The sequence below is a fragment of the Haliaeetus albicilla genome, chromosome 6, assembly GCF_947461875.1.
Source record: "Haliaeetus albicilla chromosome 6, bHalAlb1.1, whole genome shotgun sequence".
Lineage (NCBI taxonomy): Eukaryota > Metazoa > Chordata > Aves > Accipitriformes > Accipitridae > Haliaeetus > Haliaeetus albicilla.
The window spans coordinates 40,879,481-40,890,376 of NC_091488.1; the positions used below are offsets into that span (position 1 = coordinate 40,879,481).

Here is a 10,896-nt window from a genome sequence, read left to right on the forward strand (position 1 = left end):
CAGCAGCCAGAGTCACTGCTCTTTCTGTGCTCCTGGGAGCCCTGCAGTGCAGCTACAAAGAGGTCGTTGTTCTTCTAACACCTGTTCTCCTAGCACAAAGCTTCCTGTGCTGAGAATTGGTGAACGGAGAGGAAACGGTTTTGGTATTTGCTTTCTGACCATTGGCGTTCTGCATAGTGTTACTGTGGGAAGACAAACTCTGCGGAAGAACTTGCACGAAGTCTAAGCAGTGTGGTCTGGTTCTGATCTTGCAATAAGAATTTTATCATTGGGAACTGGGGGAAGGATATTCTTAGCTTACCACTTAAAGGATGTTCAACATATTCAAAAAAATCTCTTAGAATTCCTTTTCCTCCCCACTCTACCCTTCCCCACATACCTAACAGCCTAAGACCTTTTCTCTAAAAGACACTGGCAATCACTTCTCCCTTGCAGGGAAGGAAGGTAGATAGGTACATTGTACATTTATGTTACAGCTCTGTTTCTCTGATAATAGTACATCTACAGACAGTTAGGCCAAGGTGGCTTTTTTTTTTTGCACCACTGTTTTGTTTGTTTTTCAAACTCTTCTGGTACTATATGCCCCCCATACATACACAGGTGAAGACTGAAGGTTGTTCCAGTGGTGAGCTGCAGGATTTTGTTTAGAACCAGAAGAGTCCCTTAATTTTTACAAGGTTCTTAAAGACCTTTCCCCAAGCTACTACTGTCCGTCTTCTCATGTGATTAAGACTGCTGTCTTATACCAGCAAAGACAGCTTCCCTAGATATAAGATGAACCTCCCTGGAAATCAATGCACTGAATTTAATTTTATCAGAAAAATGTTAGCCTCCCCAAACTTTGAAGCCACACAGCTGAAATGAATTGGTGACTATTTGCCTGTTCTAAGAACAGAACTCTCCCCCCACAACTACTGTCACAGCAGATTTATGTGTTTCCATGGCTGTGCTGAAATGTGCCTGGAAGGGCTTCAGTTCTGTGGTCAAATAGATGCAAGGCATCCACAAATGGAGGGAATCACTGGTCCGCAGGCAGCCATGTCTCTTCCCCTCCTGCCAAATAGTGGGTGCCATTTAACTGAGAAGAGGCATAGCACCCATTAGTGACTCGAAGGAAAAGCTGGGTAAGTTCAAAAAGAAAGTCAGGCAACCTGTGTTCACAGTTCGTATATTCAGGAAAGCCAACAGCAGCAATATAATGAATCTTCATCTCTGCTGGCTGTTGTTGCTGCAATTACACTTTCTGAAAGTCACTTTGTCAAACAATTTCAGACAGCTAGCTGCACCTTGGTCAATGCAGCTTCTGCTTCAGTGCTGTGTGGCTTGGCAGTTCAGTGCAACAACCATTTCTCATGTTTAGCGGCAGGTCCAAGATGCAAAGATCACATTTAGATCCCTGCAGCGTGAGACATACCATAGTTTCAGCCACAGAATCTGTGGGTGATGTAGCTCAGCACTAAATGGCAGATGCAGCAAGAAATAATGGTCCAAGTAATGAAAATCAGAAGCTTTCAGGGTCCTAATTACTTGGGGTTTAATTGGGAGCAATGCAGCCAGGCACCTGGAAGAATCTAGGGTCATTTTAGAAACTAAGACAGGAAAACTCATGATAAATGGAAAGGGATAATTCCCTACAGCATGTGATGCAATCTAGTCCAGTTATCTTTGGGGTGAGGCCTGATGTTTTGGGGTTTGGGGGTTTTTTTTTGCTAAAGATTCCGCTTGCTCTCTGATAGTGAAATGATGTCTGAAAATCATGTTTGTATTTCTTTACTTAGACTTTTGGGTTTTGAGTCTTTGGATTATGGTCTGGCCACAGCACAGCAACTTACTGCAGGACTATGAAGAATGGAAAGGTTGTATGTGAGCGATTTGACAAGGGGGACAGTTGATGGGTGTTTTTATTTTTGGAAGCTCAAACTCTCAGTCTGACACTAGAGCTGCATCCGAACAGCACGGTGATATTGTGGCAAGAGCACCACTGTGTGCCCCAGGCAGCTGATCTGAACAGCTGAGCTGTTGGACCTGGATGTTCTCCATCAACCTCCAGCACAGCCCTGGAGCTGGTGTTAAGTGTCCTTCAGTGTTCGATTGTTTCCTCCTCAGCTCAGAAGACTTCTGTGTTTTGAGACCCTGTTTTACTTGAAGCGGTAGAGTGCCATGAACGACTGCATGATATCCTGTTTCCTTTGTGTCATTTCTCACTTGCTACCTGCCTTTGTTTTAGCCATTCTGCAAGAGCTCTTGTAAGAGGCTCTGTATGTACATCATACCTCTAGCAGAGGGCCTTATCCTCCCCCTCCTCCCCCCCAGTTACCGATGTACCAGACGCTGGTTTTAGCTACCCTCGTGGGTGTTTCAGAGCATGCTGCTCAGTAGTTGCTCAATGGTTATTTATGGCTCAGCCCCCGGGAGAGCAGGGCTTTGCAAACGTTGGCTTCATGCTGCTGCTGCTGTGCAGCCCCTCTGAGGGCTTTGGTCAGGGTCCAGGCTCCAGCTGCGCTTTCCTCTCCACCTCGTGGTCAAAGCAAGCAACAACGCTCACCGCCCCCCCCCCCCCCCCTTTTTTTTTTCTTTTCCCAATGATCACCTGTATCCCGTTCAAAAGAAAGCACTTCATTTTATTTTTAGGGATGTTCTTTGTTGCTTTCTAGTATTGATGTGGTAAGTTTTGGTTAACTTCTAAATGGAGCGGTTTTAATTCTTGAACTAGGGCATTTCCTTTTGGGAGCACAGAGAAAGGCATTTGCTGAAGCTATTGCTGGATTTATAAATGATCACACAAATACTTTGCCTGCATCAGAAATACTTCTGGGCCAGATCATTAGAGAATATTGTAATCTGGGCAAACATGTTGTAGATCTGCAAGGACAGAATGAGACCATCCCCACCAGCTCTTACAACATAAAACTCAGAACTGTGGGCTACGTGAGCCACCAGTACCCCTGAATTATGTCACACAACAGCCTTTGGATGCTACGCCCACAAAAACTAAGGTATGCTAAAAGGGGGCAATCTCAAACTGGTGAGGTAATAAGATTACATTTCTTGATGATTATTATAAACAAAACAAAGATAATTTGTGGGATCTCAGCCATGCAACACTAGGTTCTTGCAAAAGCTGGTACTTTGCTTGGAAATTTGTAGCACGATTGAGCCTTTTTTTTCAAGCCACTGAACTGTTTTAGCACAGATATGAATTGTATGAAGGCAGGAGCTCTGCTGATAAACCTGGTTAAGGATGTGGAGTACACAAGTGTCCTCACATAGCTTTGCCTGACGTTCTGAATGTCTCTGCAATAAAATCACTGTATGATGTGAGGCACAGCACAACTGGGAGGAAACACATGACATTGTCCTCCTTCTTTACCAATTCCTTTATTTCAAGATTTACCTGCTGCTACCATGGTCCTGGTCATGGCCATAGGAACCGGCGTTAAGGAAACAAAAGTTTATCTCAAATCAGTTCTTGATTATATGGTTCTCCATCCCACCTGGACCGATCACGGGGAGCCTTTCCATTTGTCAGCATGTTCACCAGTCAGTGTTATTGGCACTACTATTTTTTCAGCCCAGATTCAAGGGATTTCTAACAGATTCAACGCCCTTAAGACACAGAATTTCCTCCTCTTCTGCATATTCACAGCACTGATTCTTGTGCTAATGACCAAGGCCAACTCTGAGAAAATGGATGGAGTGTCTTCTGCTCTTTGCCTCTCCTCAAAGGCCGAAGTCAAAACCAAACTCTGCAGCAGAGGTCAGACCAGGTACGAATGGAAGAGGTTCACCAAATTTGAGATGAATATCAAAACGAGAATTTCAGTTCTGTGAAGCCAGTGGAAACTACTCTTCAGCTAGAACTAGAAGTGTTTGCTGTCACATGAACAATGATGCCTCTCTCTTCCATTAATTTACTCGAGAACTTTTCAAAAACTTTCCCACTAATTAGTTGTTTTGGTTTTTTTTTTACTTTTAATTTTTTTTTTTTGTCTTTGAATGTCCAGCCCTTAAGAGGTTTCTGGCTTTGATTTCCTTCTGGAGGAAAGAGACACTTATCCCCGCCCCCTGCTAAATAGAATAGTTTACATAGAGGAAATTGCAGAGCTTCTTTGTCCTTTATACAAGTAATTCAGCCTTTAAAACTGTCTATCTACTAACTTTAGTTCCTAAACCACCTTCCAAGTGGAAAGAACATAGGCTGTATTTTAGGCGAGAGCACAGATTTGGACACAGTCGGTAGTGCTGTGTCACTAAAAAGCAGAAAGGTTGGTGCATATGCTCTGTCCTTTCTGGCATGCTTCCTGGTGACAATATTTGGTCTCAGTTCCTCTTCCTGGAAATGAAGCTGAAAAGCCCAGTTGGCTTTGGCTCATGGGACCCAAACCCAATGCCCCAAATGCACAAGGAGCTCTCACTGCTCTCCCAGAATTCCACCTCCAGCTGGTCTCGCAGCTACTCTTCTTCGAGAGGTATCTGAAATGAATGATGGTTTGGCCTGTTGCACGATGCTGTGAAAGACAAGATCTGACCAGACAAGACAACTGATGTCGCTACTTCCTACTAGCTCCACACCATTCTTTGGGATTTAGGCCAGTGTCAATGGTTGTAGATCCCTCTTTCATACTCCAAAGGAATGATTGTCAGAGTTTTTAATGTGGACCAAATTACTTTTGTAGTCATTCCCTAATATCTGAGCTACATAACCTGCAACCGAAAAGAGACATCTGCTGCCACAGACATGAGCCATAGGCAATTTTAGTCCAAATGCCTCAAGTTTGGCAATAAAATGTGGAATAGAAAGTAGAGTCTTTCAGGGGAGATACAAAGCAGGCTTAAATGCTGGTATTTCACCAGCTCTGTCCACAGTAACCTGCCTCGTCCAGTCTCCATATGGTCTGTCCACAGAGAACCTAGACTGCAGTTTAGTCCAGGACAAAAAAAAAAACAAACCACCTTCCACTGAAATGCACAGGTCTGATCTTCAGGTTTTAGATGTGGGTCTACTGGATGCTCCTGTTGATCCAGCCCTTTGCTAAAATTAGAAGTATTCAGAAGGTTCTGTGCCATTTTAATTTGTTCCTGTTGCCTGTGTAGGCACATTAAAAAGGGAGACTTAATTAATGGTTAGGGCACTAGCCTGTGAGCTGGGCACCTCTGTTCACATCATCACGCCTGCAGATATACCGTTAAACGGGCCAGTTGGTTTCTCTGCCACCTTCCCTCCTGTCTCTGGCCGGCTGTTCTGGGAGCAATGTGCTGGAGAACGTGTGCTTGGTAAGGGTAACTAATGTAATTGCAAGCAGGCAAGTCTGCTGCCAGCAGCAGTGAGCTGCAAGGGATGCTGAGGTGAAAATACCTAAGAGCATTTGCTCTGTTTTGCGTGTCATGGTTTGGCATAAAAATGTGGAAACTGGCCAACTTGGAGTGGTTACGAGCATAACCTCTGGCCAGTGTGGTTTTTCTGTCGCTAGATTCACCACAGAGTTCAATGAAATTCAGTTGCTGCATTACCACACACACACCCCAAAAAAAAAAAAAAAAAAAAAAAAAAAAAAAAAAAAAAAAAAATTAGCAGTGTTCCTGAGGTAGTTCTTGGACAGTTTATTGTTCTGCTTTATTTCTCTGCATGTACCTGTGGTTATTTTCACCTCTGGGGGTGACAGGAGAGGGGCCTGCTCTGTACGTTTCAGACTGGTTTGGAACCAAATAAAGGTCATTTGTTGATTTATTTGGGAGCACTCTTCTAAGTATGCACCTAGCAGCCAGTGATTGTGGTCTGTCTTGAGCTATGTGCATTTGAGCTCTGTCTTGCTGTGAGCCAAAGCAGATTTTGAGAGGACTTAATTTGCAGGACTAAGGTAGAATGCAGGTTTTTTTCCCCTAGGTTTACACCGTTAGCCTAACTCTCACCAGTAACCGCTTTCACTGATCATAAATTTGAGAAAAAGCTTACGGATTTCAGTAGGAGCTTGTCTTGTTACAAAAGATTTGAAGGTATCTCTGAGAAACGTGTAGGTTGCTGGCTGGCCTTTTCTTGGGGGATAGAAGTTCCCTCCCCATAGCTTGTAACTGAGCTCAAGACAGGGAAAGTAGGATATAGCCTGTGTCATCTTCTAACGGTCCTTCCTGGCCTTAAATCTATTCATTGTAACGATTAAACCCACCAGCCTTACAGAGCTTTAAAGAGAGGACTGTGACTGCAGAAGAAAAATGGGTCTCTTGTCTCCAAGAGGAAGCAGCGTTCCCCAGGACCCTCGGGCTCGCCCGGGCGTAAGGTCTAACCAACCTCGGAACAGCCCCTGGAGAACCGACCGTGGCGGCAGGGGACTGAGGGTGCCGAAGGCCGCTGCTGCTGCTTTGCCCCAAGCAGAGCCCGGAGCATCTCGGCGACGTTCCTGGGTTTGGCTCGAGTCTCTAAAGGACCCGAGATGAGCAGGAACGAAAAGCAAAGAGCCGAGGCTCTAGGGAAAACCCGCCGCTCTCCAGGTGTCCCGTGAGGGCCAACTCAGGCCTTCCAGCCCGGCCTCCGGCACTCCCGGCCTCTGGCGAGCCCTGGCCGCGCGGGGGCAGCCGGGGCCCGGCCGGGCCGCGCTCCGCCCTGCGCCCGCCGCCTGCCTTCGGGGGACGGGCCTGGGCCGCGCCGCGATGCTGCTGGCGCGGGGCTGGGGCGGCGGGGCGGCGGGACGGTCCCCGCCGGCGCTGGCCGCCCTGTCCCAGGTGCTGCGGCTGGAGCGGAGCCGCCGCACCGGCGTCGTGTTCCCGCTGGAGAAGCTGGCGCGTTCCCTGGCTCCCGGCGCCGACACGGCGCGGTTCCGCCTCTTCCAGCCCGGCCTGGCCGCCCTGCAGCGCGCCGAGGCGCTCTTCAGGTCCGGCCGCGACCACGCCATCGACTACGTGAGCTCCGCCGTCCGCATGGACCATGCCCCGCCGCCGGCCCTGCCCGAGGTCAGGACGAGACCGGCGCCCCCCCCTCCTCCGCCTCCCCGCCGTGCCCTTCAGCCCCGGGGCCGTGCTGGGAGAGCGGCTTCCCGGCGAGCCGCGGGAGATCAGCGGGCCTCGGCGGCACCCGTGGAGCTCCGGGGGCGGCAGCAGGACGCGGCCGTCCCGGGCGCTGGCCCCAAAGGCTGAGGGCAGCGGGCGGGGACGGCTGCGGAAAGGCTCTCTCTGCCTCTCCTGCCGCAGGTGTGCTTCATCGGCCGAAGCAACGTGGGGAAATCGTCTTTAATCCGGGCCTTGTTTTCGCTGTCTCCAGAAGTGGAGGTCAGAGTGTCAAAAACTCCGGTAAGTGCTGTTTTTCACTTCCCTCCCTCTTGGTCCGAAGCCGGTGCCAGCCCAGAGGATAGGGCCGAGGAGGGCGGGAGGAAACCAGCTCTCGGGGAACTTGAAGCGGTAGGAGAGCGTGCTGGCCACGGTGGCCACCGGCTCACGGCTGGCGCAGGCCTTGCTCTGGCAAAGGACGAGGTGGCAGGAGCCCACCTTAGCTCTTCGGCCAGGACTGGCACGTGTGCCAGACAGAAGAGCGGTACAAGCTGAGTGGACATGATGCAAAGCCCTTTGAGAAGAACCAAGCACAGAGAGCCGTGAAGGTATTTTTAGACTATTTTAAGGATGGAGGCACATAGGATTGCTACAAGGGTGGGAGACTAGACAGCTTAAAGCAACAGTAGCGTTTTTGCAGCCTTCTGGGGGTGGGGGGGTGGGGAGGCAGGGTACGATACAGAGATAGTTTGTACACCTCCTAGTCCACTGCTTAAAGCAACTTTTTAACCCCCCCTTTCCTCCATCTCTTCCCCCCCACCCTTTAAAAAAAAAAATGCTCTCTCCAGGGCCACACCAAGAAGATGAATTTCTTCAAAGTAGGGAAGAAGTTTACTCTGGTGGATATGCCAGGATATGGCTACCGTGCCCCACAAGACTTTGTGGAGATGGTGGAGGCCTATCTGCAGGAACGGCACAAGTAAGGGACTCAACTGTACCTCCATAAAGCAATGAAAGCCAGACGCCTATATACGGTGTCATGTAATCAGGTGAAAAAAGGTAGGAAAGGTAGCTACTTCCAGTGGTAGTATTGATGAGTTCTGAAGTTGTTTTCCTGGGAAACTCTGTGGTGTCACCACACTAGGTCAGATCAAAACAGCAGAACAGGTTGAGGTGCTGCTCCGGGCTGACCCTCAGCTCCCTGAGTGGCTTTTCTTGGCTCTTCCTATCCCCAGATACCATGTTACTTGTTCTTGCTTATGAATTTGGAAATAGCAGAGCAGGCATGAAATAACGATGGTGATTACTGTTGCTTGTATTTCTGACAGCTTGAAGAGGACTTTTCTGTTAGTTGATGGTGTAGTAGGACTCCAGAAAACAGATCATATTGCAGTAGATATGCTGGAAGAGTTTGGGATTCCTTACGTGGTAGGTAGTGCTTCATTCTTGTGTTGGTTATAAGCTACAGATAATCTATAAAGGTGTGTACCCTCTACCTGAGCTTACGCAAGTTGTCCTACCTAAGTTGTAAACCCCCCCTTTACTGTTAATAAAATAGGCCTAAAATGTGTTGAGGGGGGCAAAGGGGATTTAAGGGATTTTTTGCTTGATTTATTAAATGGACGCTTTTTTCCCAGTGCTCAGCTTGAGGAGCTCGAAAAGGTCCATTCCTTATGCATGCTATACAAGTGTTTTCGTGAACTGTATTATGCAATTTTTCCCTCTGGATATGACCCAGAGCTTTCAGCCTGCCTTGCAAGGTGGTTCAGGACTCTTACAGATGTTCCAGGCTAGCAGCAAAATAATCTTTTCCTTTTTTAATCCTCCCTTTCTGGATCCATGCAGATGGTGTTAACAAAAATTGACCGAGCTTCCAGGGGAGTGTTGTTAAAGAACGTACTGGAGATCCAGGACTTTGTAAAGGAGAAAACTCAGGGATGCTTTCCTCAGCTATTCCTGGTCAGGTAAAGCTCTTCTCTGTTGCTGCCGTTTCCTTTCAAGTGATGATTTCAATAGGGCAAACTACCTGAAACGGTCCATCAGCTCTAGAGGTGGCACTTCTCCGTGCCCCAAGGATGGAGGGTGGGCTGCTGATGGGGAAATGCCCCTTTCCTTCTTCCCCTTCCTCTGCAAGCGAGTGGAGTTCAGTTTTCAACTTTGGCCTTTCTCTGAGGGGGGCAGCAGTCCCTATGCTAGTGGGCTTTCCCCTTCTGTTTGGAGTTGTGTTAACAGCAGCAAGCTGTAATCGTTTGATTACGTAGCTGAAGCGCTTAACGTACAACTATTGTAGTGCACTGCAGGAGATGTTACTTAACACAGCCAGTGGCTGAATTTGCTTGTATTACTCCACGACACAGCAGCATCTGGCACTGAACATCCACATGTTTGTTTCCACAGTTCTCTGGAGTTTTCAGGGGTTCACTTGCTAAGGTGTTTTGTAGCCCATGTTACTGGAAACCTGCCTACTGTAGACGCCAGCTGAGAAGACTGACTCCTGATCTGCTCAGCTTATCCAGAACAAAAGGTACCAAAACCAGAGGTCTGGATTTTTGTTGTAAATAACCCAAGGTACTAGAATTTATTTAATTCAGGAAGTTAGCACTATGAATGAATCCAGGTTATTATAAAACTGTTTTATAAAACCTACATGATTGTGCTAAGGAGAAAAAAGCAAAGACAACCTCCAAAGGGAAGCTAAGTCTTAATGCAGCATTTCCTCTCCTGCCAGAGAAACGTTCAAAAAGCTACCACTGCGTGCTTAAGCTCTGCTATATTTAGGATACTAGAGATAGTCTAGTAATTTCATTAATAAAAAGGCATTTAGTTTAGAAAAGAAAAACTAACATTAAGCAAGCTGCACTTGCCCAGTTGAATTGAATGATATACAGAGGTTTACTTCTCTCAGCTTATGTAGCAGGACCAAAAACTAGCACCTGTGCAATCTGCCTGCTCTAAGGCAATCTGGAGTGGACATAGCCAAGATGTTGTCTGTGAAGGTGTTTGGGACTTCCTGTGTAGTTTCCTTTTGTAACTCTTCTGCATTGTGTGTCCAATAGGTGCAGCGTGATAGCGTGCCTTGCTTGCATACCTCGAGTTGCCCCTGTTCCAGGTGGATGAAGGAAAGGACACATCTTTGATGGGATCTGCTTTTTGATTACCGTTGGCGTGGAACAAAAGACTGGCATGTAGGGGAACTCTCTCCTTCTGCACTTTATCGTCAGTCAGTGCTGCAGCTACCTCCTGTTTTAGATCCAGCATGAAGTTCTGCAGCTGCACTCAGATGAATTGCCAGAGATAGAGATGAGACACACTGTTATCTGCATCCTGTTCTACCCTGGCAGCTGAAGTACAATACTGATGTCCCGTACTCTTCAGGGGCACTGTAACACCTGGCAGAACTGTGTCCCGCAGCAGCTAAAGAGCACCTGAAGTTGGCTCATTACAAGGCATAGAATTAGAGGGGGAAAAAAAAAAAAAAAAGACTGCCATCAATAGCAGTAGTTGTTAAAAGAGAATTTAACCTAAAGCTGTTAAGGGCCTATGTCAAACTCTGGCACTCAGTCTTGTCATGTCTTAACATTGTCAAATGTGTGTATGCAGTTGTCAAAAGTTGCTTAAATTAAGTAAGTGTTTAAACCTCAAGAAAAGGCAGGTCTTTTGTGAACCACTCTAAGGTATTTTTAGTGTTTTGTTTCATTATGGAATTTTTTGTAACTCTTAAGATTTACAACTCTTTACAACTCTTAATCAAAAATGAGGCGAGGTCTGTTTTCAGTATCTATGTAAGGGGGGCGGGGGGATGCGGTAGAAAGATGCAGATCTCTAGTTTCCACAGCTTAGCAGAGATCAAACCTGTAATTCTCTAATATTTTACCCCTAATCCCTAAGTGCCCCTGAGCAAACCAGCCCATAGGATGC

General features: G+C 47.2%; 1 protein-coding gene across 1 annotated transcript; it reads left to right on the forward strand.

Moving 5' to 3' along the window:
* The first annotated feature begins 6,631 nt into the window (after positions 1 to 6,631).
* GTPBP8 (GTP binding protein 8) lies at positions 6,632 to 10,646 on the forward strand. The gene is made up of 7 exons (XM_069785762.1): positions 6,632 to 6,945; positions 7,183 to 7,281; positions 7,827 to 7,957; positions 8,307 to 8,406; positions 8,824 to 8,942; positions 9,376 to 9,502; positions 10,035 to 10,646. Exons 1-6 carry the CDS (start codon positions 6,646 to 6,648, stop codon positions 9,458 to 9,460), a joined length of 834 nt encoding a protein of 277 aa, XP_069641863.1. The 5' UTR covers positions 6,632 to 6,645; the 3' UTR covers positions 9,461 to 9,502; positions 10,035 to 10,646.
* The last annotated feature ends 250 nt before the right edge of the window (positions 10,647 to 10,896 follow it).

Excerpts from the sequence above, each read along its gene's own strand:
- GTPBP8 (XM_069785762.1), top strand. The coding sequence starts at position 6,646 with ATGCTGCTGGCGCGGGGCTGGGGCGGCGGGGCGGCGGGACGGTCCCCG. Across the intron at positions 6,946-7,182 it reads CGCCGCCGGCCCTGCCCGAG|GTGTGCTTCATCGGCCGAAG; the intron begins GTCAGGACGAGA and ends CTCCTGCCGCAG. Across the intron at positions 7,958-8,306 it reads TATCTGCAGGAACGGCACAA|CTTGAAGAGGACTTTTCTGT; the intron begins GTAAGGGACTCA and ends TATTTCTGACAG.